General features: G+C 39.7%; 1 protein-coding gene across 3 annotated transcripts in view; it reads right to left on the reverse strand.

The window, feature by feature from the left end:
• The window catches only part of nrp2a (neuropilin 2a), a 61549-nt gene that overhangs the window by 18487 nt on the left and 15615 nt on the right, over window positions 1-27447 (reverse strand). For all 3 annotated transcript variants that reach the window (XM_034300164.2, XM_053230004.1, XM_034300165.2), the window contains exons 3-10: window positions 20912-21093; window positions 13047-13277; window positions 10506-10661; window positions 9940-10109; window positions 9207-9362; window positions 2521-2665; window positions 1303-1652; window positions 617-761 (exon numbers count right to left, since the gene is read on the reverse strand). In XM_034300164.2, coding sequence (XP_034156055.2) covers window positions 617-761; window positions 1303-1652; window positions 2521-2665; window positions 9207-9362; window positions 9940-10109; window positions 10506-10661; window positions 13047-13277; window positions 20912-21093 — 1535 coding nt within the window. The remainder of the gene's footprint in view (window positions 1-616; window positions 762-1302; window positions 1653-2520; window positions 2666-9206; window positions 9363-9939; window positions 10110-10505; window positions 10662-13046; window positions 13278-20911; window positions 21094-27447) is intronic.

Raw genomic sequence — 27447 nt, forward strand, 5'->3', positions numbered from 1 at the left:
CTTCTTTTTTTTTTTTTTTTTCCTTCTACAAAATCTGAATTTTATCCGTCTTTTAGCTGAAACCTTCCAAAAACAAAACAAAAAAACAAAACGAAAAACAAAAAAATCTCCACCCGCTCAGCTCTCAAGCAGAACTCGCAGTAACGATCTGTTTCCAACCGAATGTTTACTAATTTTAAACGAAGTTTGAAGAAAAAAAAAAAAGCAAGAGTGATTCTGCAGAATTCTCGATTCTGATTGGTCGTTGAACTACGTTATTGTTTCTATAGTAACAACTTACAACAGAAACTTGTATGTTGGACGCTTCACGTAAACAGATTTAAAAAGTGTTGCTTAACAAAAAAAAATAAATAAAATGAACATATAATCATTGATATGAAGTTTTCTGTAATATTTATGGAAGGAGTCTCCAGTTTCAGCGCGTTGTCTTTTTTTTTGTAATCAGAAATTCAAGAATTTGCGTCTTTTTTTCGTTTGTGTTTTTTTTTTTTTTTTTTTTTTTGTCGTCAGGGAAGGACTGTTTATCGCTGCTGGAACGTAAGTAACAGGAACTAATTTGTTCTCTGCAACGTTAAACGTCTATCGTCGATTAGTTTCCGATCCTGTAGCGTCCTACCTGGAAGGCTGCATCCCAGAACCTCTATCCTCATGCCGATGCCGCCGGGAGACCAGCGTTCAGGGTAAATCCTGACAAACCGAGTCACGATCTCCTCGAATCGCCGCAGCTCCGGCATGTCGAAATGCACGTTGCCTTCAAAAATCTTAAAGAAAAAAAAAAATAATAAAATAAATTTTAAAAAAATTAGCATTTGAGAAAAATAAGATGGATATTTTGTTCATCCAGTCAATTTATTATTTTTTTTTTTTATTAAATACATTGTATTTAATACATAATTTTGCTTATTTTTAAATGAAAGAGAGAAAATGCACTAGTGCAAAAAAAGAAATTTTTATGAGCAAAAAAAGTGATAAAATATTTTGTGTGGTATTTATGTATATGCAAATTATTATTTACATTTTTTTTTTGGTTTAAAAACGGCTGAAATGTTTTGAAAACTTTTTGTGCAAAGTAAAAAGCAAATAATAATAATAATAATAATAATAATAAATTTAAGGATTAGGAGTAAACCAAAGAATTCATCCATTTTGCGCATAATGTTTTTATCCTTTTTTTGTATTACATTTTTAAATTTTATTTTTTAAATCCATTTTTTAATTTTTTATTTTACAGTTTTTTAAATCCTAGTCCATGATCTAAATCTTTCCTTATTTGGTATGCTAAAAGCTAACACATGCACCAACCTTAGGCATGCTGGTCTTGCTGTCCATCACAAAATTCCAGTCTTTTCCGTTCGCGCTGTGGGCCAGGCGGTACTTCCGTACGAAGGCGCGGTTTTCCGAGCTCGTCCCTCCGTCTCCGCCTCTCGCTCCCTGAGTGATGAGACCGCTCACCGTCTTGGCCGTCCCCAGGTCCACTTGGAGCCACTCCTCTCCGGCGAGCGGCTGCGGCGAGGCGGGGAACCAGCCGGACCTGCTAGCCACCAGGCGCGCCGTGCTCGGGGCCCAGTGGAGATCTCGAAACGAGGACGCTGAGATCTGCGAGTCCGGAAGCTGGCCGGAGAGCAGGCCCTGGAGCTCGGAGCACGGAGCGTCTGGGAGTAGTGGGATAGGAATGGGTGAGGGGTGAAATGGATGAGTCGGGCGAGTTATGGATTTGGCTTAACTATTATAAATTAAGAAAAAATTGTTTCCACACTTAACCTTACATCTTTTTGCATACATATTAACAAACACTATGAACGTTTTGCTGAATGTTAACTACTTAGCAGCAACTTTATTTTCCTCCAAATCTCCAGAACATGCTAAAGCGCTGTACTTTGGCTTAGTTTAGCAGCTCTGCAAACGAAACAAAACAAAAAAAAATGCTGCAACCCAAAACACACAGTGTGTTCGATTCACTTCCTGCAGTTGAGTCGATTCAGAGTCAAATCCCTAGAATTCACTTGAAGGCAAACCAAGACCACTTCGCTCAGACAACTGAGTCACCGCAAGAAGCGAGTCGGTGATTCCAAGTGAATTCTAGCGATACAGCTGAACTCAAGTGAAGTCAAATAAACTCAGGTGAACTCTACTGAAAAAGCGATTTGACTCACTGAAGGATGTTAGTCGAATTAGTGTGGAATTGCGTAAACTGTAGTTAAAAAGTGGTTTGACTCTGAATCAACTCATTGCAGGAAGTGAGTCGATTCAGAGTCAAATTGCTTCCAAGTAAACTATAGTGAAAAAGTGATTTGAAACGGAATCAACTCATTGCAGGAAGTGAGTCGATTCAGAGTCAAATCACTTTCTTATTAAAGTTCACTTGGAAGGGGACAGAGAGTCCCCTCTTTCCTCGCTCTGACACTCTCGGACCCGGACCTGCCTAAAGAGCCGGAGAACACACCAGGGTTCTGTTCAAACCCCCTAAACACTGCACATGTGGAAGAGCTGTTGGAGTTTTAGAGATTCAGACACACAGACCTGTGATCTGGCAGCCATAGAGCTCGAAGCGCAGAGCGATGCCATTCTTCCACGTCTGGGGTCTGATGCGGACGAACCGGGCCAGGGTGGGCTGAGGAATGCGGTTCAGCACCACTTCCGATGGATCTGTGTTAGCATGGAATATCTATAATAGACCAAAAAACACAAGCTTAGCTGAAGGTTACGGTGTAATTACTTACAGCTCAGGTTTAAAAAACACTCAATATGTCTCGTCTTCCTCTTATTCATGAGGAATAAAAGCATTTATGAACGCATTATATCCTGTGTTTGGTGTTGCCATGACTCTCAGCCTGTGGTTTGAAGGTAATTCTTTGTCACCGCACATGTGTACAATGCGATTTATTAATTAAACGCTCGTGACTGATTTGAACCGAGTGGGTCAAGACATTTCTGAATACGTCTTTAAGGGTTTTTACAGAAGATGACAGAAATCCTGCAAGGAACGCAGCGTTCCACTTCTGTGTGAATTTACCACAACAACATAAATTTCCTGTTATCTCTCTTACTTTCACCATGGAAAATGATAAGACCGAGATCCAGTAAGACTACTGAATAGGGGGAAGTGAAAACTGATAAGGTTGAAGTTCCCATGAAGAAGTAAAATGCCATGCTGTGAAATTTGCTATTAAATCTTAGTAGCAACTCTGCTGAATGAGGAAGTGGTGATGGATGAAGGGTCACATGCTCCAGATCTTCAGGCTAAAGGTGAAATAAGAACATTAGTAACATGAAACAGTGCGTAATAATAGAAATGAAAATGAATCAAAATAAGGACACCAGTAAAGTGAATGAAGTAAACAAGGAAAAAATGGGGGAAAATTAAAGAATTTAAAAAAATGAGAATATAAACAGGACGAATGAGAGAGTGTGTAATGATGGGGGGGAAAAGTAAGTAAAAAAATTTATAACTTTTTTAGTTATTTGTCTTAATAAAAACACTAATACAATGAATGTAATTGGGAACAAGTTAAAAAAAAAAGAATTAATCTAAATAAGAGCATTAGTAAGATTATGTAATAAAATAAGAAAAATATTAAAGAATCAGAAATAGGTCTATTAGTAAGAATAAGGGAGAAGTGTGTAATAATGGGGGGTTAAGAAAAAAATTTAAATTACTTAAAATATGGACACTAATAAGATGAGGAAACTAGTGAGTAAGAAAGAAACAAAAGAAAAATAAAATGAATCAACATTTTAAAAAAGTGAAAATGAGAAAAGTGAGGGAAAACTACAATAAAAAGAATATTTTTTTTAAAAAGAAAAAAGGAAAAGAATCAGAAATAAGAACATTAATAAATGAAATTGTGTGTAATAATGGGGAAGAAAGTAAAAAATATACTTAAAATAATAAATAGTAAATAAGGAAAAAAGGGAAAGAGGGGAAAAAGAGAAAAATGTAAAAACTTTGAAATAAGAACATCAATAAGATAAATGAATAGTGTGTAATAATGAGAAATAAAATAAGAACAACGTGAATGTATGTAATAGGTGTAAAAAAATATAAATTATAATATTAAATTAACTAAAAGTATGAGTAGTAAAGGGGAAAAAAAATATAAATGATGAAAAACTTAACACACAACAACTCTGTTGTAATTACACGTAATAATCAAACTCAAAAGCGAATTAAAAGCTGATCTAAAGAAGCATGTGTGACTTTTTGAGGAATTTTCAGCTGGGAAAATTGCTTTTAGGTGTTTAGATGTTTCTGATTTAGTCCTAGCTTAGCACTAATAAGTAAATAAAGACGTAAATAAAGAACACCCCAGTCTCTCGCTGTTAAAGCTGACGGTTTGGGAAAATGAAACTCAATACAGCTTAAGCACAGAAGACTCAGATTACTAAAAGCTATTGTGCTCTCCTTTACTTCCCCTGAAGCTCACAGATTCCAGCAATACCGCCAGCATGGTCTCTGACCTGCACCAGTTGGCCTAATTACTGAGGTCAAAGGTTAATTAGTTACAAAAACAAGACCTGGGAAGTTTGGGAGTCGCATAAGAGACAGAGTTTTACATTGAAATGAGAGAGAAGACTCATTTCAATATAAAAATACAGAATAATCATTCAAATATCCTCGTGTCGTCCATTACAGATTACAAAAAACATCCGTTTTAGTTAACCATGGATTGTGTAATGGCTAATTCTATACTTAAAAAAAAAAAAAATCAACTCTGTTATAAGAGCAAAATATTAACAAAGAAACCATGTAAGAAATAGTAGATTGCTACCTGAGTTGGTATGATACTTTTTTTTTCTGTTAAGCCTTTGCCAAAATCTGCCTGACAACAGCATGAACTCTGGCATTTCTCCATTCAAACGGAAACAACTAGCTGGAGTAAGCTGAATAATTCAGGCCGCGGTGTTGTGTCGTGTCTGCACTCGTGGCAAGCCATAAAATTATAACGACGCCGTCATGCTCCCTTGAGACGTCCCTTCATGATTCTTTACATGTTCTAGGCTCATCACAGGCATTTCCATGATGCATGATGTGCATCACAATGTACGAGTTTGCTCACAAACTAAAGCATTGAACATTTCTGAAAGTATGTAACACTGAAAATGAGAATTTTTTTTTTTAAAAATTAAGTACAAATTCATAACATCAGCTGCCTCGAGTCAGTTTGTAATTAATGAAAAAAATAACACCACAAATTTTCACGTAGAGATCGCAATATATCAGAAAAATGTATCGTGACATAATTTATCACAATACCAATATTATATCGGCCGATCCTAGTCACACGTTACAGGAGTGGACAAACGCTAAATTCATTAGCGAGTCTACAAGACAAGTAAAAGATGTGCTAGCGACCAAAATCACATTAGCTAGGCTTAAATGTGGTAGCTATCATGATGTAATAACATAATGGATGGCAAGCTAGTGAGCTAGTTAAGTGCGTTAATACAGGCTGAGGGGAAAAAAAGAGGTAGTATAATCATGTAGCACATCGTGTTTGCGCTCTCGACAAAACTAAACATAACTACACGCCAAACGAAAACGTTTGTTTTGAGAAAGTCAGTAGCGAGTAGGGTTTGTTTTCTTCCGCTGCTTCTCTGCCAGGAAATTCCGAATAAAAACGAATAGTCATGCTTTGATTCCGTACGACTTCGAGACCCAGACAAAGCATGTTTTCTGCATGGTGGGGGCGGGGCATACATTCTAGAGAGCAGCTGATTGGATGAACACAAGATTAGTACAGGATGATTCAATAAACCTTGGAATAGTTTTCCCAGAAGTGACTAACTGTGAAATTAAAAAGGAGTAAATCTCTAAAACTGGAGATAAAAACTTCATTTCTGGAAATAGTATCATATCGGTGTCAAAAACACCAAACAGAAAACAAACGAGGGTCGGTGCAGATGGTCCGAGTTTGTGCTCACTCTTTCTCCAAACTCTTACGCTGAATTTAACGACACCGGAGGGAGATGCGCTACAAGCCGGTCTGGTCAAGACATTATTTTGGACAGACTTTCTTTTCATCCCCTTTCTCTCTTTTCCTCGCTTTCCTCCCTCCTTCTATCTCCGCTCAGATGAAGATGTCGAGCTGGTTTCAGTTGGCCGCTTGCCAGAGTCATGCAGATGAGAAATTGGGTCTGTGTGTGTGTGTGTGTGTGTGTGTGTGTGTGTGTGTGTGTGTGTGTGAGAGAGAGAGAAAGAGAGAGAGAGAGCAACCATATACACACTCTTATATCTCATATATTCAGATACTCAGTACAGAACGGCGTTTCTCTTCGAGCTTTGTGTCACCGAGGGTAAAAAATGACAATAACTCTCTCCATTACTCCGTCTTCATACTTCCGCTCTCTGGCACAGGAACCGAGGAGAGAGATGAAATTGCTTTGTATGCTGTTTCTTTCTCCAGCCTCGAGCATGTGACAGATAAATTGCGTGCCTTATAAGATGGATTTAGAGGAATTTTCGATAATAAACAGCAGAGCTCCTGTGAGATTTCCTCCATTTCTGAAAGTGAAAGTCTTTTATCCGTCCATGCGTACGTCCATGATTGGATGTATACAAGCCCGTATTATTCGTGACCTTTTTGTGTACATACATACATTAGACAATCAGTCAGTCATGATCGATGTGTGTTTACACTAGTTTACACATATGTGTATGTGAGAGCTCATAGGTGCAAACAATTCATTGGCTCTTGCTAGTCCGATCATCTGCTTGGCTGTAAAAGGAAGTCTACAATTGCTTCCTTGCATTGTGTAGGTCCTGAGAACTTCCCATTTGGGAAACGTCGGATGGGCGAGTAAATTCGGGAATAAGAGAGGGCTGAGCATTCGGACTTGAGATATCTCGTGAACACTTTTGAATACAAGTGTGCTGCAGCTAAAACGCACAATAAAGAGACTGTTTACAGGCTTTCCTATTCTTTTCTTTAGACGCAAAATGGTGGACACATCTCTGTGGGGCTACCAAAACCAAAAAACTGCTTACTCTACACTTCAGTGTGTAACGAATATCGTTGCTGTTCGTGTTTTTTACGAGCAAGACTCGGCAGATTTTTGTCCTACCTATTGTGGTTTTTTTCAGAGAAAAACATTTTCTTAAAATTTTTAAAAAATGTGCAATAAAGATCACTTCATGGTCCAGTTCTCTTCAAGTGTGCTGAGAATTTCCTCACGGTGAATTTCATATTATGGGCTGTAAGTACTCTCGCAAAAAAATCAGGCCATTAATTAATAGTATCGTCCCCAAGAGTTCATCAAGGCTACACTGCATTTTGCGTACAATTAACTGTCACCACGTGAAAGGATATACAGTAATAGGATGTGCTGGATCAAGTGCTATTTCTGTGTGCTTTTGAATAATGAGTGTGTGGAAGCCATTTTGCTGAATCAAACCAGTGATTGTTATAATTACAGCTAGGACTATTCATGCAGCAATACGTTGATGTACTAGACTCCTGCTCCTTCAGTCTGCATTGTTCACCCCCTTGTGTTTAAAGGACACTAGGCGCTGTTGGAAAAAAACCATCTCAGATGCTCCTACTCAAGAAAAATCTCGGAGGAGTGAATTACAAGCAGGTGGTGATGATGACCTGAATGGCGCGGTTAGAAAATCGTGCTTAACCCAACTCTGAATACGAGGAACTTTCCCAATATATTTGCCTGCATGTTAATGGTTAATGCAACGTTCAAGTTCCCTTGAATCTAGTCAAGCCTAGAGATCCAGTTGAGTAGATCCAGAAAATTCAGTGTACGAGTATCCTGCATATTATGATATCATTTTATAATATTTAGAATCATCACAAACTGATTGAAAGCAGCAGATTTGGTAACAGTTCAGTCCTGAATTTTTACAGACATTTTCTATTCCTTTTCATCGTTACATAATTTATTTTTAAAGATGTAAATAAGTGATATCAACCCTAGTTTTTCACAGTTTTTGAAAAATTGTTTTGCTGAAAGTTTCTTAGCAAACTTCTTATCACGCATTGTAGATTGTAGAAACGCCTTTGAGAATATCGCCCAGTTCTCGAAGAATGGTATAACGATAGTGAAGATCAGCTAAGCTAACCTAGTGCAAAAGTTTCTCTCCATCAGAGGGCTCGTGTAGGCGTCATTAGGTATCTCTCGGGTAATTTGATTCCAGCTATGTAAAAATACACTTGACACACACAAACCACCCTCTCCCACGCTTGGGGTCCCTACAAATCCAGGTGCACGTGTGTGACCGGTCGTACAGGTGTGTCTATGACCGTTAATGCACAAGCGTGACGAATGGCCTTTAGAGATAACGGCGCACAAAGGGCCCTATTGTTCCCCGTTTGCCAGATAAACATCCCTCAACCTGTTCCCATGTCACTTTCTCTGTCGACGCATCAATGCAGAGGTCACCTGGGACTGAGGTCACTACTCCCAGCAGTCATTACGGCTCAGTCATCAACAGCCGTGTCAATTAAATCCAGAACCTTTACTTCCCCTGGGGTGTTTTAGCTTTAAATCTGAGAATAATCTCAATCGGAATAAAAAAAAATGAACTGATTCAGGGCGATCAGAATGAAATTTCTTAATCATAATGAATATTTTTAATAATCCTTTAAATGGAAGAATAATAGACTTTGAAGGCGAGTGCTTGCGTTTAAAGGACACTAGATGATGTTGAAAAAACTTAGACGCTTCTACTCAAGAACTATGTGAACTATGTGGAAGTAATTTTAATAAACTGAATGTTGCAGCCAGAAAGTCAACCTAAGGACCTGCATAACCTGATTCTGAATATGAGGAACTTTCCCCAAGTCACTTCAATAGAAGAAACGTGTCGGATTACTTTCTCTGCCAGAATCTGTGCTCATTTAAAACGGTCGAGTAAGAAAACACAGCACGTGTTGCAGATTTGAATCTGTTTAAAATAAATGTGAGGTTGGATGGATGTCTAACATTTTGGGATCTGAATTGACCTCATTATATTTATTTGTCAGAAATTCAGCGATGATCTCATTGTTACACCAATGATGGCACGAGTATTTAAAAGTCACACCTCTGGTTTTAATAAAGCCCATAAACATTCTTTCCGCTTTGGTTCTCAACAGTAAAGCATCCACTTGAGATTTTCTCCCCGTCTGGTTCTCGTTGTAATGATGAGCAGTTCCTCTGGCTCTGACACGACCTGCAGGGTCCTGGAGCGAACAGGAAAAGGTTCTTGCTTTGCTTACCTTGTGGTTCTTGCCATGGCGATACATCATCCAGTCCTCTCCGTTTGTGCTGACCTCCAGCTTGAAGGTGGTGACGTAGTACGACTTCTGCGTCTCCTTCGAGATGGCGCCCTGTGTGGCGATCCCCGTTAGAACCTTCAGGAAGTGCAGGTCCACCTGAGAGAAAGAACATCAGTGAAAAAGAGAAAGCCACTCTTTCTTTTTGTCTTGGTTTGTTTTTCTTTGTTCTTTCCTCGTTTCTTTTTCTGTTAGCAATCGTTCTCTCTTTCTTCCCTTGAACCTTTTCACTCATGTCCTCCTTCCTTTTTCCTCTTAAATCTACTGTTGTTAATTTATCTGATGCAATAGTTAACAGCAGCAGCAGCACACTACAGATTTAACGACAGAAGCTTCAGTGGTGATTTTTGTTCGGGCTGCTGCAGGAGAATAACCTAAGCACAAGGTGATTCTGATTCACCAAAAACAAAACATGAGGATTCCCAGGTCCAGGCGCCATCGTCGCTCTGCAGAGGGGACAATGGCAAAAATTCCAAGCACAGGGGATGACGGGGATCTAAAATCGATGGTGCTGGTGAAAATTGCTAAGCATGTATCCTTAAATAGTGCCCTCATCCATCACACAGCAGTTAGAGATATAGTAGGGCTCTCCATGCATCACCATTCCCAGGAGAGACAACAAACGCAGAGATCAGGGAGCGTGACTGAGGCTTAATGGTGTGTGTGTGATAGTAACCTGAATGTACTCCTTGTTGCTGTCCTCTGCAGGTGTCCAGGCGTTGTCCTCGTTGTTGAGACGGGCCATGCGAGGAAGCCAGCGGCCATCATAGAACGAGGACGAAGCAGAAATCTGCTCATCTGAGATCTTTCCTGACTCCATGCCAAACACAGTGTTGCAGTGGAAGCCTGGGGATGAGAGAATCAAAGGTAAGGAAAGTTTTTTGTTGGTTTTTTTTCCCACAAAAAGGCAGTGAATGAGGGACCATGCAGAGCATAAAAAGCATTAACTGGACAGGACGAAAGGTAAGGACAAGATTGTGTTACCATTGAAGACAAGATACAATGTCAACACACGGGGAGAAAGAGAGTGAAGCAGCGAGTGAAGATTTGCTTTCACAGCCATTAAGTGATACAGGAAAAAGGGAAGATGCTGACACAGTAAAATAAAGAGAAGAAAGTGATAAATGATACACAGTGCTACTCAGACACACTCAGATTCCACGGGTAGTTCTATTAAAACAGTGCCTTTATAAATAATAAATGACTCTGTAAATGAAAATGAGGTGGACGCATCACACTTACTGTCAGTAACGTCTTTGCGAGTCATGTTGTAGCGTGCAGAGAAGCCATCTTTGGCCACTGCCATGTCTGTGTGAAAGGAGAGAGACAGGAGACCCGTGGAGGACACGATCTCTGGCGGGATCTTCATGCCGCAATATCGGCCAATCAGTGGTGAAACTGTGGGGAAAAGTTGTAAAAACATGAACCACAATCATAGAGCCTATTCCTACAAACCTTCTCCAAGCCCAAGTAACCTTGCCCTGTCCCTGTTTTGTGGGACAACCAGGAGGGTTTTCCCAAGTCCCGGTAGATCCACTGATCTAATGGAATCAGTCCATTGGATCAAAACATAGAAATGACTATTCGCAAACTTAACAGTTTAAAACTTTCCCAAGACACCATAAATTCCCATCAATTTGCATTCACAAGATTTTAACAAAATGTGCAGTTATCCAGTTCAACAATTACATCCTCAATCTTAGCCTGTCTTGAGGAGAAGGAAATGTTTTAGGGATTTAAATGAAAGAAATAAGATGTAATCAGCCAGTGGTGTGTATAATTAATGGTACAAGCTCTTTCCTATATGGACCAAAACACCTTGGTTATAGAAAAGCAAATTACTTCTTATTGATTTGGATATAAAGCCAAAAGGTCTTATTAGCTTTCACACTGCAATAGGACTGATTACAGATCTCCTTAAAGGGACCAAGCAGTGATGCACAAGGTATAAATTAGCTAGCCCCTCAAGAAAGGGAAGGCTCCAGTGTGCTGCCCAGTCTCATATTTTGGTTGTGCAGGCTAAAGCAAATTAACCGAAAGTACGAGTTGTCTGCATTAATTCTGACTGTAAGGGAAAGAATCTATGTAGCTGTAGTCCTTATCCTAAAGATAAAGGCCTAAAGAGGCCACATTCTCAGTAGCCTACTGTCTAACTATTAGTTATGTCTACTTGCCAGACAATCTACTTGCCTTGGGAGCTTGGCTGAATGATTTGTCCACCCCTGGACTAATTCAGGCTGTGGCATGACCACGTTTTGGGTTTTGAGACATGGGGCAAACTTAGTCAAGTTTGCTTGCTTGGTGCATAAGGAATGATCAGGTCATGACATGCATGTATTGGCTTTGTAGTTACTCTCAAGGAATTTGGTCAAAAATGCCAACATGTTTACTAGGATGGCTTACATCATCAGGGTTCATTGTGACAGAGTATGGCAGTTAGGGTGGCAAAGCAGATTTCAAAGGTGACAGCTGCCACCCATGTGACCATAAACGTGTACGTAAGATCAGCAACCCAAAGCTAAGCCTACTTACATAGAAGTAATCCCTTTGTTCTTATCAGGAGTTCTTCCACATCAGCTCTATCCAGGATCCATTTTTTTAAGATCAGGTAGAGTGTAAAGTGGAAATGCAGTCAACTGTTTCATGAAGCACCTTGTCCATGAGAATTTGGACCACCATCAGTTTATATGTTTGATTGTTGAGACTTGTTGGGATGCCACAATGGTTTAAATAAAACCAACCTTTGTTTGTTAGTTGGCGTGTCTCGTCTCTCGCTGCTTAGATAAAATGCAAAGTTTCCTGCCCACCCCCATTATATCCATCTGTGAGATCTCCATAAATTAAATCAGCAAAATTCGCAAGGCATTCTGACACCCACATGCTTGCCTCATTTGACACCAGCACAAACATCTCCTGCTCCTTATCTCAGCCCTCTAAATGAAAAGATAAATCACTCCTCTTCACTTCCAAAGAAGGAAGAGCGTCCTCAGATAAGAATGGCCTGAGGTGGGGGAGAGAGAGAGCACACAAAGGGGAGTGACTTCAGCATGAGGTGGAGAAAACAGGAAATAAATCATTGAGGAAGTTCCTGGCCCTGTGGAGGTGTCAATAGTTGATAGTGTGCCGTCATTCCTGAGACCTTGAGCTAAAGCGAACACTTGACACCCACTCTGAAGACTGTAGATGATATAGTGTAAGAGGTGAGAAGGTGGTTCTGCAGAAAATACCTCAAAATTGTGAAACCATAGCTAACCATAGCTAAGTCCTGGATCTCTGAATGTTTGATTTTGGATTATGAGCATAAATGTATTTAGCAAAACAAGCCTTTCTTGCATGGTGACCTGGCAATCCAGTTGTCCGGGGTATTTGGTGATAATTTCTAGATCCTACCTAACCATAATAATAGTCACTGGATCCATGAATGTTAACATTCTGGATGATACTGGATTCTGAACATAAATTTAACTGGCAAAACAAGCCTTTCAAGCATTGCAACCTTTTACAGACATCATTTTACTTCGGTTGGTAAGGTGAGATTGTGTTTCTGCAGAAAATACCTCAAGATTGTGAAATTTCTAAAAATCTAGTTGGGTATTTGGTGATATTTTCTTGGTCTGCCTAATATAGTAATAGTTTCTGGATCCATGAATGCTTACATATTGCATAATTCTGGACTCTGTACAGCCCTTTCAAGCATGGTGACCTATTCCAGAGAACATTTTCAGCAGGCCAATCCATCATCTTCGCTACACCACAAGCAATGCTATTCATTCAGGAGCTCACCCTGGGGCAGTCCATCCCACACTTCCAGCCAGTCGTATTTGCACTCAGCCTCAGTCATCAGCAAGGGGTCATTCTCCAGGTCAAAGGTCTTGAAGGTGAGGGTAACCTCTGTCTGTGGAGGGGCGATGATGATGTAGGAGCATTCCAGGTTGTGAGGGTACTTGTCGGGGAAGTCGGGTGACTCGATCACGCCGGACGGTGCAGTGAAATTCCGGAAACAGTGTTCTGAACCTGGAAGGCACAGAAATGTGGAAAAAAGTAAATATGCAGGCCTGCAAGTGTTTAGGCATTTTGAGGAGTACGAGTTATCATTCACAATATGCTAAAACACCCCAATAAAAATAATTGGAAGCTGAGCCAATTAAAATATGAATCTGAAATGATTGACAGTTTTGTAACTGTTTTGAACTCTGATGTTAACTAACAACCCCTGATGACCCCTCCTCCTTTCCCCATTTCACAATAGTAATCTATTAGCTGGCTGCACTCTTGTCTCGATGCTTGAAAACTTGCTTTCTGTCACAGTAAATGGAGACTGTTTTGAGATCATTCATGTAAACTAAATTGTAGCAATTTGTTTGACTTGGTTAATATTAGACAAGGATATAGTTAACATCCGTTAGCAATATTTATTAGAGATTCTCTAAAATTTGGTTAAAAAATGGCACTGTTCATTTTTCAACCAGTAGAGAAAAAATGTCTATAATATTGTGAGCAGATCAACAGTGAAAATGTCAGCCCCATGGAAACATTTCCCGGTTTCCACAAGAGACATTAGACGAGCAGTTTATAAAAGGACTATATAAAAATATCCGCTTTTTTTCTTCTTCCTGCATTTTTTCCTGCATTTACCTTGCTTTTACCTGCATTATATTTCAGGTTTATTCGTCTTGATATAAACATACATCTTAGGTTAGGTGTTATTTAGTCTAAATTATTCATCAAGGAAAGCTCTACAGTACACTGTAGCTTAAATAAGCAGGAACGTTTCATAGTTCATTATTCTCTGCACATTTCACAGGCTCCCTGTGAATAAAATGCCACACGAATGAAGCGTGATGTGATTTTTGGCCTTTGAGAGTTCGCAAGTATTCCTCTCGGTTGTGCTAACGCTCCTGTTCAGCGTACGGAGGGGGGGGAAACAACAAAACTTAATGGGAAAGAGAGAGCAGGGAGTGAGAGCGAAAGAGAAAACAGGCAGGCTTAATGAGAGAGAACGAGAGATCAGGAGGCAGAGACGAACAATAAAACAAACAAGTAGAAACTGGAGGCAGCAGGAGCCTGTGGCTCATCAGCTATGCAAATTTATGCACCCTGAGCTCTGGCAGCTGAACAGCCAATACACGCTTCCCAGCATGCCTTGCTTTCACCTGGAGATGCAGCACACATCCTTAGTTACTGTGGTGTGTATATGGACATCTGCATCTACGATGAGTACACTGTGCCCTATGACATAGCAGCGTCACTCGTCTCGCTGTCTTTCCGTATCACTGTTTACTTGTTCGTTTGTCTAATTGTTTGTTTATTTATTTATTTCCACATATGGTGTCATGCCAGAGCTCTTTTCTTTCCCTTTAGCACTGAGTGGGAAGTGTGCTTGCTCACCCATGCATTAGAATACATAACACGCTCACACACACACACACACACACACACTCCATCAGAATGTCTACACATGCTTTTTATGGCTCATATGGTTACATTTATGATCACAGAGCAAAGTTAGTTCCTGTTTTCACAGCAGTTTGCCAATGATTACAATTTTATATATACTGAGAAACTGCAAAGTGTAAGTTCCTCTGTCCTTCTGACCAATCAGAATGGAGAATTCAGTAGCGCTGTGGTGCTTACATTATAACACACACATTATAATAATACTGTTTGTAGTGAATATGTATTAGTTTTTGGTAAATAGTAGTTATCCAGTGGCTTATTTATGTATGTGTGGGATCTTTTTTTTTTTTTTTCTTCCTTTTTTAATGGGACAGAACGTGCCAGAATGTGATCCCCTCCAGAACTAGGCCATCCTGTCAAAGTTTTCTCCCATTACCCCATTTCTCTCTTTGCCTCCTGCCTTTGACCTCGCTGCGCATGCCAACATCATGAGACGGCACCATGCGTGCGTGCATGAGCTCATTAGTTCATGTTTATGAACACGCTAAAATGTGCATGTTTACTCCTCAGGCCCAGGACATGCCCCCTTCTGCTTCTGGCACAGCGAATGACAGTTTGGCATTTGGGAGGCGTGACTAGAAAAACAGCTAGTTGTTGGGTAGATACAGTTTGTGTGTCTGTACACTCCAAATGGATTCCTTTTAATATTTCTTTGGTCTGTGACACAAGTTTTATAGCTGTTTACTGGGAAAAGGAGCTGTAAGAACAACACTCCAAACCACAAACAAAACGTTGCTACTAGTGAGGCATGACTGCTATAATAAGTGAAAATAAGTATTGTTTTGCTGGTAGAGTTCTCATTTTTCCTCATTTTTGCTGATTTTTTCCAGAATTCAGCTGCTCAGTTCTCAATAGTGTAGTCTCGGTAGTTCAATCATGTGTTATTAAAAAGTAGTATGATGTAAGTTTTAGTAAATAAAAAGCAATAAAAGTTCAAAAATCCATTCAAGGCTTATGCTCACTGGATGCCTGACCCAGAATTATGGGTGACACATATAGAACATGGCACACTTCTGACATCCCTGGAGTATATTAACTTGCCTTAGTGAGCATACAACTTTGGGTGGATGAAAGAACAGGGGCAGCTATTAATTTATACTTAATGCTTTCCATCACCAATGAGTAGGAAAGGAATTTCGTCCAGAGTCGATCTTCCACTAGTGTGCAGGTAGTTAACGCGGCAAGTTCTGGATTGAAGGAAATCAGAAGAGACCAAGAAATCCAAGGTGGTGGTTGTTCAAGTGGCAATAAAATGCACTTGGTGAACTAGACGGCCTTTTGGGGGAAGGGGGGTGGGAGGGAGGACCATCGTATGTTCCTTTTTATGTGATGACACTCATGTCATGGCAGTGCCAATAGGCCCAAAGATGGAAAGTCTTCCAATACGAACCATGGCAACAGTGTCACAATCACGTCACTGAGGGTGGGGCAGCACGCTATGGTATGTACTCATGGTAGAGGGTTAAAATCTGGTGTGATGGAACTAGGGCAGAAAATGGGGAGCATTAAGGGAGGGCAGGGTTTTCTTTTGGGGTTGTGGTGGGGGGGGGTGTTCTAGTAGACTGAGGAACTCTGGGGCAGGGGGGCTATATGGAGGGGTGTACAATCTAGTGTAGGATAGAAGGGTTTAGGTGAGAGGGATGAGTAATGGGGTCACAAATAAACAAGATTAGTCTGGCTATTGGGTGACAGGTTAAATCTTTGAATGCTTTTAATTATTGCCTTCCCTGAGCTTTCAGAAGTCAGTGGGGAATATTCTTAACCTAATTTTCTTCCAATATCTGCCAATTCCCATTTGCTGCCAAAGGCAAAATAGTTAGCAATCTGGGCAGGTCAAATCCAGTAATGTATATTTATTTATTTATTTATGAATCACATTAAAAATGTGATGTACCAAAGTGCAGCCGCATTATGCTAAAAACATTAAGCTAAAAACATTAAGCTAAAAACAAAAACTATATGAAAGCACATTAAACATATAACATGATACGCAATGAAAAACACAATAGGAAATGCTAAAACACACAATATCCCCTAAAAAGACAAGGCATTTGCACCTATAAGCATGTAGTCAAATACAAATGCATTACTCAGATTGAACAGATGATGTGTAAAACCAATGTAATTTTTTTTTTTTTTTTTTTTTAGAAAATATCACTAGCAGGTACAAGTAAAAATAATAACTGTGTAAGTGTGGGGTTTAAAAAAAAAAAAAAAAAAAGTCCTGCAAACATCCATAGTTGAGACCAGTTATGAACTAGAGTGATGTAGAACTGATGGGGAAATGATTTGTACTTGACATTTCTGAGAAAGAAAAAAAAAAAGGATTTAGGCCACACCCACTTCTGCTTTAAATCTGATTACAAATATAGATATTTGGAGCACTAATAGTGCCTTGTCTGTAGGTATAAGAATGCACATCGATGTGTCAAGCTTTTCCGCCACTCAGGCAATGCAGAATGGCACCAAAATACACTTGGCGGTGAGCGCTAACGCCCTAATTCTGTTTATCCGACCTAATCGATACCTGTGATGGTCTAAAATGACCCCAAACTGTGATGGAAAGAGAAGCATACCATCTCTTTTTTTTTTTTTTTTTTTTTTTGCATCATTACACCAGGACCAATGCTACAATCATGAGCTCCAGTCACACAGTCAGGTTCCAGCAAAAGGATGCAGCCAATTTGCACAAGATTTGAAGCCCAGTTTGATGGGGAAAAAAACTGTCAGCTCAAAGTTCTGCCAAACTAGTGATGAACAGAAAATGACAGATTTGGTCTATAGCTTAGAAGTAAACATCGATAATGATGGCTGCTAGTTCCTTACACAACACCGTATGCCGGTCATCCAAGCCGAATTTAAATGAAAGCGCAAGCAAGTTTCTTCCCCCAGGGTTCAGATGGTCCAGCTATGGTAAAAAGTGTTGACTTCCTGCCCCATCCTCCGAGAGTTCAATGACTTGGTGTTCTTGTTTCCAGAGAAGTATAAAAAAGGCACACCTCTTTGAGAACTGCTTAATATGAAAGATCCCTATCTCCGGCAAATGTGCTTCCCATCATAAACAGACACAGTCCGCTCACTATCACTCCCACATTCGACGAGAAAAACAACTCTGAATGTGACTGTTCAGACGAGCAGTCTGCAAACCTCTTCTCGTAGCTTGTAAGCTGCAGCGTTCATGGAACTTCTTGGCCTGAAATCAGACATCCGAAAATAAACAGCCATCTTTTTTTTTTTTTCTTTTTCTCCAGAGCGTGGAAAGTGGGAACAGCCGTCAAACAGTGAACATATGCCGACCATACACGATGACACAAACACACCCACACGCACTTCACTCTGTCACCAAAGTGCACACCCACACACTTTTCATGTTGTCAGCAGGCCAGGAGAACAGCGCAGATTTTTCCACAAAAATGGCAAAAGCAATTCACGTTTGTCAATCACTCTTGTCGTAATGGACCACATTATGTGAGTGGTTAGAAGCAGTGGCTCGTAACAGAGCTCGAAGAAAATGCCTATTTGGTCGTGACATCACTATTTCAAAGAAGCACTGATGAGTCATTCCCACATTTTCCATCTATTTGTAGGTCTTTAATTTTAAAAAGATGTGATGCTGAGCTTATATCGTTTAACTGCAGGTTTAAATTAAGTTGAACAATGAAGATTTTTCTAACAAAAGGCTTATAAAGCTCACACTTCCTAAAGTGCTCCTAAATGGTTCCTCGGTTTGTTTTTCTGGGGTACCATTAGCCAGGGCTGGGAGATATGATGATATAATATTGATATCAAGATTATGCCACCATAAACTTTTCTGAGATATCGTATCTCTTTCCGAGATATTGTATCTGCTAGTTGAACAATGGCTGAAAAATGACAAAAAAAATTTACAATTACAAACTCCTAATGTGACAAAATCTTTACAAAATTAAAAAAATATATATATGAATTTATTTGTAAAGTTAAAAGTATATATTTGTTTAAAAGTTATATTTGTAAAAAGCATCACTTTTTTAGTTTAAATTTGCTTGCATTTTTCTGGCAGTGCTAAATATCATGATGACATTTCTTTGATACAATATATTTATCAAGTTTTGCGATATTATATTTTTCATTTCGCCCCAACCCTTCCAATAACTCTGCTGTAACCATCCAACCATAGAAATGTTAACCATCTAAAGAACCTTCAGAGAACCTACATGAATCTTTGCATTAAAATCATTACTATTACACTTTGTCTTGCACCCTAAAGTGGTGTCCTTGTAAGGGAACCCTTAAAGGTTCTACATAGACCCCCTTCAACAACGTATTTTACCAATCCAATTAGAACCTCTTTCGGAAGCCATAACTACCCAAAAAAAAAAAAAAAAAAAAACCCCAGAGGAACCCTTGTACAAGTTTAATGTACTGAACTAAGAGTCTTGGATGTTACCATTGACACCTATGTCCATATTGGTAAGAAACTTTAAGGGTTCCATGAGAGTGGTTGGACAAATTACAACCACAAAAGAGTTTCCCAGTCCAAGTGGAACCCTTTCAGGAATTAGAAGAACTACCCAAAGAATCCCTGAGGAACACCTACCTATCTGAAAGTCTTGGATGTTATTATTGACACTCATGACCATATGTATGTGGGGCTTTATTCTTAAAAACAAATTTTGCTCTGTAACTAGTTGTCCCACCACTCTAGGGGAACCCATAAAGGTTCTACATAGGCCCATACAATTACAGCGTTTCCTCATTCCAAGTGGAACACATTAGGAAATTAGGAAGGTGTAACTACCCCAAAGAAAACCCTGAGGAGAGTCTAGGATGTTACCAGTGACAGCCGTGACCATATTTGTGTGGTGCTGTATTCTTATAAACAAATTCTGCTCGGTTACTTGTTTCACTACTCTAGGGGAACCTGTAAAGTTCCACAATCCAAGCGGAACCCCCTCATAGAGCGACAAAACTGTAACTACCCAAGAACCCCTGAGGAACCCTTAACTAACAGAGAGTCTTGGATGTTCCCACTGACATCCATGACTGTATTTGTGTGGTGGTCTATTCTTAAAAACGAATTCCTCTCAGTAACTAGTTGTACCGTGCCACTTCCCCGTCTGGCATCCGCAGGCTACGAGCAGAATGTACATATCCCCAGGGATAGGAGATCAGAGTCCAATTATACGGGCATTCCTTGCATGTTTGCAGAGGGATGAAAAGAGTTAAGCATTTAAACCAACCCCCATGCCTGCCTTCTCCACCCCTCCCTTTTCCCCTAAACTCAGTTTATTTTCATCACCCCTTTCCCTTGATGTTTAATTGGTCTGGGATTGCATCGCGGTAATCTTATGCGGACGTGTAGCACTGCGCCTGACTGGCGTGCTGTGGGCCAGAGGTCTTATGACCTTTTCAAAAGGAGGGGAATTTTTTTCTCTTTTTTTTGCATAATGAGGCTAACTGGAAAATGATGATTGTGACTCTCATCATCAAAATGGGAGTTGGTAAGAAATCTCAAAGGTTTGTCTGCAGAGTCTTGGACTTCTTATATATCCAGTTACCTTAACAAATATCCATGCAGATTGCATGATGTTTCTGTTAAATAAAAAGGGTTCCTTGTGGCTTCTTTGGATGGTTAACAGTTCTAGGTTTCTTATGACGCTCAACTTGGAACCTTTTCTAAAAGGAAAATCATTTGTTGTCGGGATCTGTATAGAACCTTACAGGCTATATGGAACCTTTTTTGCCTTAAGCCTTGTAGCCATGGTACACAACTAAAGCAACAAAAACTGGATTTAAGGCATGTCTTGGCACAGCTTTTTTATCTGAGACAAATAGAACATTTGTTCAAATGTTTCCAGAAAGTAAGTAGTATTCGATCCTGAGCCTGGGTTTCCTCCAGATTCTCTGGTTTCCTCTCACCTTCTTAAAACATGCTAGTAGGTGAATTGGCTATGCTAAATTGACTGGTTAGTGTCACTCTGATTGACAGGAGAGAGAGAGCAGTGCCAGCCTTCCCACCCAGGGAGCACAGACAGTTTTGCCCTCTTGCACTCTGGCCCATGGATCGCTCTGGCATTGTCGGAATTCAAACTCTTGACCCCCTGATGATGGGGCAAATGCTTTTTGGTTGAGCCTCACAGATATACCCGTCCTACACCAAATGTTAATGTCTAGTAAAAATCATAAAGAGGAAAGTGAAGTTCACTCACCAGTCTTGTGGATCTCATAACGCAGTGAGAACCCGGCACCCTGGTGAGCGTAATCGGAGACAAACTTGATGTGAACGACGGGGCCGGTGGAGATGATGGCTGAGGGAGCAATGTTGCTACAGTGCCTCCCCAGAAGTTCAGCCGAGTCTGAGTTCCCATCTCGAATCTCAATAAAGTCATACCTGAAAAAGAAGCAAAGGATTCCTGGTTACTTAAAAATGATCATTTTGGATCGGTTTTTCTAGTATACTTTTTTTTTTTTTTTTTTTCAGGATCAAATACATGATTTTTGTATCCCCCATACCCCTTAATGTAGGTGTAGTGGTAATATCACCTTACAACCTTACATCTTTTCACACTGTAAAAAGAAAACCAGACAAAAAACTAAAGCACATACTTTTGTTTACAAAAAAAAAGTCTAGACTTGCAAAGAATCAACAACAGAATTTGAAAAACACACAACCTGAGGCTACACAACAAATTGTTTCAAATTCAAGAGAATTTAAGGAAAGCTTATTTGAATATGACCTGGGATCACCTCTGACCCTTGGCTACCAGTTGCCTTCCCATAACAAAAGCGCATTCCTTGCTTGTCGCTTCAAAAAACACAAGACGAAATCCAGCTCTCACCGAAACCGTTTCATTCCTTCCAATTCCACGCTGTCCTGAAATACCTAGTTATACCACACCACTGCTGAATTGTCAAATCTGATTGGTTAGAAGGTATTGATTAATTTTCTACAACAGCAGCTCTGACATTTATAATCATTCCACAAAGGGATTTAAAAGCATGTTTTCTGTAAGGAGATGTTTATTTTGCATTTTGGAAGAAGTTTCCAGTGTCAGAGATAAGTTTAAAAAAAAAAAAAAAAAAAAAAAAGATTTCTCAGTAACATGACAAGCTGTGTTTTTTTTTTGTTTTTTTTTTTGTCTTAGAGCAAAAAGAAAGGCTGATGGGGGAACGAATGTTTATAGCTGATATAATGTAATGATATGTGATAAGAGTTAAGATAACTTGTTTTGTGGATGTTAGGCAACATTATATATAAAACGATAAATGGATAAAAAGTGGTAACAGTAACTCCACTTCATCACTACCCCATTGGGTTTTATTCCTTACACAAAAAGGTTACTTTTTTTTGCCACGTCGGCCTAACCAACACTTTGCAAGGTGCCATCCTGTCTAGGTTCTCAAATCTTAATTGAAAAACTAAGTAAACGAAGTTTTCAAACCACACTGGAGCACTCCTTTCCCCATTTAACCAAGTCCAAAATCGAACTCGGGCGAAAAAAAAAAAAAAAGCCCTTTCCTTCTACTCACCACCAATTAGCTTCATGTTCGAAACCGCTAACCATGAAGTCCTCAAGATAGCCCAATCAGGGGTTCATAAACCCATTATCCCCTTATTTATAGTATACATCTATTGATTTTGTTTTCCAGATAACATTTTTAAGAAGCCTCACTTGCCAAGAAGAATGATCTATTTCAATCATTAGCTCACATGCTAAAAATAAGGCATTTACAAAGCCATTGTAGACCTTCATTATTTATTTTGAATAAGTTGAGAACAATTAGGAACGGACTTTCTTCAGAAACCTGCATCGAAGTGTTGCTTTATATACTCATCTGTGTCAAATTAATTTAAAAAAATTAATTAATTAAAAACTCCATGAGTTAAGTATCCAGATTTTAATATGGAGTAAGTGTTTCCCCGCTTTCTGGCAGTTGGTCATGAGGTTTTGCCCCGGGGGTGAAATGTGTTCAGCGCTCCAACAAGGCCAAAACAGGATAAAGTCATGACAAGACACATTTTTGACCTCCCTCCACCACCCCCACCTTGGCGCACACTCTTCTGCTGGCTGTATACAGAACTGCTGGCTCCAGCACGTCACCCCAGGAATGTGTGTGTGTGTGTGTGTGTGTGTGTGTGTGTGTGTGTGTGTGGGTAAACCTGACACTACACAAGGCCGCTCGGTCTGACATAGAGGCACAGGTGTGCCGGAGGTTCTCCGGCGCCAACAGAGGCTTCAGGTACGCCAGTGCTAATTTAGACTCTCAAGATGTTTTACTTCTGGAAATGGATCGGATACAAAAACATAAACATGCGCACACACACATCACATAACTGTTGAATTCTGTATTCGTTCAAATACGTTATCGTTTCTATAGTAACAGCTCACACAGGGGCTTCTATGGTAGACTCTCCACATACACAGATTTAAAAATGTTGGTATGGTGACGTTTGCTGTAAAGAGATGTTTAACACTGTGTGATTTGTAACAGTCAGAGGTAAAGCTGTAACATTTTCAAGATGGACGCTTTGCGGTTTCTCAGTAACGTGACAAGCTAATTTTCTTTTATTTCGAGAGAGAAGAACAAACAGCTTGTAAGGAAACAACTATTTAAAGCTGTTCATTTGTTTTGCAGATGTTCCACAACATAGCTAGAAATGGATAAAAAGTACGGTGGTGTTCTTTAATAAATAAATAAATTGTAATCATTGGGCAAATTGGTGTGAAGTAAGAGGAATAAAACACTTATAGGACAATAAAAAAAAACATAAGGAAGATAATATTCAATGACAAATTTACTGTTTTCCAATAAAATCAGTGTTTTATTCTATAATCTGGGATGAAGAATGCACACACTGACTGAATACCAAATATAAACACACACACACACACACACAGTGAGGATAAAAGCCTGTAAACCGTGTGCAAGTGTAATTAGGTTGTAATTGATTTTGCCGAGGCTCTTGGCCGGCGTGGATTAGCAGCGATGAGCGAGTGTGTCGAACTTGGATATTGACCGACTCGAGCCGACTCCTTGGGGCTTTGATTGCTATGGAGAGCACCGCTTGATGGTGGGAACAGAAAAGACGGGAAGTGTACTCAGCGTTAAAAGAAGGCGATGATCATACGTTTATTTTGCCGCCTTTATATCGATTTTACACCACGCTCAACATAAAAGCAAAAGTGTAAGCATTTCCCCGAGTACCTTCTCACGCACTCTGTTGCTTTTTAAATATGAAATTGCCCGGGTTTTACGTGTGACATGGGATTGCAATGTTCAAAGACCCAATGTTTCATGTAAAGACACTTTTTTTTTTTTTTTTTCCACTTCCCTTTTGCATCTTTCTTTATTGTACTTTCTTTCACCTCCCAATTACTATTACTCCCTCACTTAGATCTTTCTTCTCAGCCTCTAATTGCCTTTCACACCTCCCATGTTTTTCAGATGTATTTTTTGCACCTCATATTCCCAAGGCACCACTAGCTACCCCAAAAGATCTCATCTGGAAGAAGAAAAAAAAGATGGTGCTTCTGTTGTCTTATTGTCTAGAGTATTAGGTGTTGGTCAGATCATTGTGTTTAGTTTTAAACCAAAAGGAGAGACCTGTCAAATTTACCACCTCCCAACATCACCGGGGGTAATACGAACCAACCTCAGCTCATTAGTCTTTCAGCTCCTTCGCAGTCGTCTGCTCCATATATCACCATCGACCAGCACGTGTATCTTCCCTTCCATTCTCATAAATACTGCTGACCAATGCAACATTCGTTTAGACCACACAAATGGAAAACCGAGATCTCGTTTATCGCCGAATCAATTGCAGTCTCTACACCGACGCAACTTCAACTTCAAGCCTAGATTCTGATCCGTCACCTCGGCATCGTCAAAAAAAAGGAGTACACCCCCGTTCCCATTTCAGTCATGCTTTTAAGTGTAACGGCTTCAGGACCCCTTCCAAGTCCAGCCAGCAGCCAGTCGAGAAGCTAAAATTGAAATTAAATAAAGCTAAGAGTCTGCAGAGAAAGCCGCATGGCCGTCCTCCAGGGGCTCGCCTAATAAGCTATAAGTGCCTCTGAAATATTAAGTAGATGCCGGGGAGCATTCCTGAGGGAAGGGAAGAGCTGCCATCTTCAATCCGGCCGGGAAACGAATCGCATTCTCTGTCCGATACGGAGCTGACACTTACAGATGATCGAGGCAGACCACAGAAACAAAAGCCTCAGGCTTTCACAAGCACCATCGATCGTCAGGACGGGGCAACTCGCGAGGATGTCCCAGCAATTTCTGTTGGATTTTACGTCTGTAAGAGTATAAAGATATATGGCTGGGACTCCGTCATGAATGTTGAAGCACCTCTATCTGGTATTCCATGTGTATTTGGGCAAATTGTATGTGTAGTAACTAACCCTCAAGGCAGGTGCTGCCCAGTCCCGTGGTTTGGTTGCCCAGAAACTGACGTGTAAAATAAATAAATGAAAGTAGTAGCTTAAATTATTCATTTATGTTAGCTAGTTACATGCGATAATACAGGCTAGTATTTTACATATATATATATATATATATATATATATATATATATATATATATATATATATATATATTTTTTTTTTTTTAATTCAGAGTTGTTTGTTTCCACAGTTTACATAGTGGCCATGAAAAGTGCACATATGCTGCTAGACTCTAGACATCTATTAGATGTTAGCTTGCTGAATTTAAATGAAACTCATTAGCTAGCGCTATTATTTACCTTGGATCAAGTAGGGTTGCAGTGGAGAAGAGCGACAAGCGAAGCTAAGACGCATCAGAGAAAGATGTTTTGTTGTTCTGCTACAAAGTCAGCAGAAGACAGCAGGTTATTAAGGTTCGTATAGGATACAAAACAGGCTAAAAGGAAACGTGGTACGAGATGCACGAGAGTTTATTTTTGTCGATCATAAAGCTGCAGACACCAGACTTGCTAGCCAAGATAGTTGGAAACTATCTGTGATTCCTGATAGTATCGTCAGCCGCTATTTATTTATTTATTTATTTATTTATTTATTTTTACAAGTATGAGTAAATGAATGTGGTATCAGTGATGCATTTTGTTAGTGTTTCCACAAACTTCCTGTTTCTGTAAAGATTGTGTATCATTCGTACATACTAATAAATCCCCCTAGTAAAAAGGGAACGAGTAGCACGTGCTACAGTTGCGGTATCAAGTGTGTTACGTTTAAACAAACGCAACAAATGAAAACATTTTGTGATCAATAAGAAGTAGGATTTCTTTTCTTTCTCTGGTTGTTGAAACTTGGTCGTTATTCAGTGGACAACTAAGAAACTTGAACTGAAACTTGGTTGTCCTGTTTACCTGTTACTTTTTCTATATCATTTAGGGAATGGAAACGTTTTACATTTTTAGTTCTCACGGGTGAGCTGTTGTGGCAGGCCAAACTGATTTTTATGCCTCTGATGCTATCAGAAGCACATTTTAGGGCTCCTGATGTTCTAAAAACATCAGTGATGTTTGAATGATGTACCTTTCTTACATAAGGACTGGTATCTTCGCTCCCTGAGTAATTCGTTGCTTTAATTTGGTTTGATTTTGGCTGCAGATTGATGTTTATACCATAAATTATCTATGTCAAGAGAAGTATAAACCTTGAGTTTAATTTTAGCATCGAGCTAAACACTATGAAGCTTGATCCGTTATGAATGTAACTTTAGACAAGCTACCATTTATCATAATCCACCACTTGTGAATAATTGACAGTCTGACATTAACTCTGATGCTTGATATAATTATATGTAATTAGGATCATATGCTGGGTATTTGTTAAATTAAATAAATAAATCCTGAAGATCACGGGAGGAAGAAATTCAAGCAAGGACTAATCATGGACTCGCCCGAGCTGCAGAAATACGGTGACCCTCTAACCTTTATGTCCATGACCAGTGACCTAGCTGGCCATGACCTCACTGGTCTTAAAGGCACGTGAGCAATTGATTCCTCATTAAGTAATCGATCCCGGGTCTTTCTTCGCTGTTGAAGAGGAGTGAGATTACACTCGCGAGTCGATAGCTTAGCACCTCCACTAAATATGGACATGCTAAAAACAAGCATGACCGTGAGCTTGCTAGCTGCACAGTAGGATGATCGTTTCCTGTCAGAAAGCTACTCTTAGCCGCCTGCTGAGATCTGAAAACATTCGGAGAAATAATAGGTGAGGTGGTCCTGCTGGACTTCCCAGCATGACAGGTTTCATAGGCTGACCATACGCTTTGACGGAAATCCAGAATAAAACTAGCAATGTTATTTAATGTTATTTTCAGTAGTATGCTACATCCGGATTTCTGCCAAGCTGCTTTGTGATGAAGTAAAATTGAATTGTTAAATTTGAGCAAAAGATCTTAGTAAAAGATTTGCTGTTGGCCAAATTATAGCTTCATTCAGGTATTCAGCTTGCTCCGGTTTGCTAAGTTTTCACTTTCTCTACTTTCTCTACTCTGCTTCTAAATTAGCTAGTGAGGCTGCTAACCAAAAACATTTTATAGTTCGTCAAAATGTACTTCTTTTCCAAGAAGCGTCTCGAAGAGGGGTTTCTGCAGTATTCAAATGGATAAATCTCACTCTAGAGGCTGGTACATGAGGGCGGTAATGCTATGTTTATGCTAGCAATGCTATGTTTATGCTAGCAAGCGTTTCAATAAAGTGAAAAAAACCAAACGATTGGCTGGAATGATTCCTCGGACCAATCCTGTG

Source organism: Pangasianodon hypophthalmus, chromosome 26, assembly GCF_027358585.1.
Source record: "Pangasianodon hypophthalmus isolate fPanHyp1 chromosome 26, fPanHyp1.pri, whole genome shotgun sequence".
In the NCBI taxonomy this organism is placed as follows: Eukaryota; Metazoa; Chordata; class Actinopteri; order Siluriformes; family Pangasiidae; genus Pangasianodon; species Pangasianodon hypophthalmus.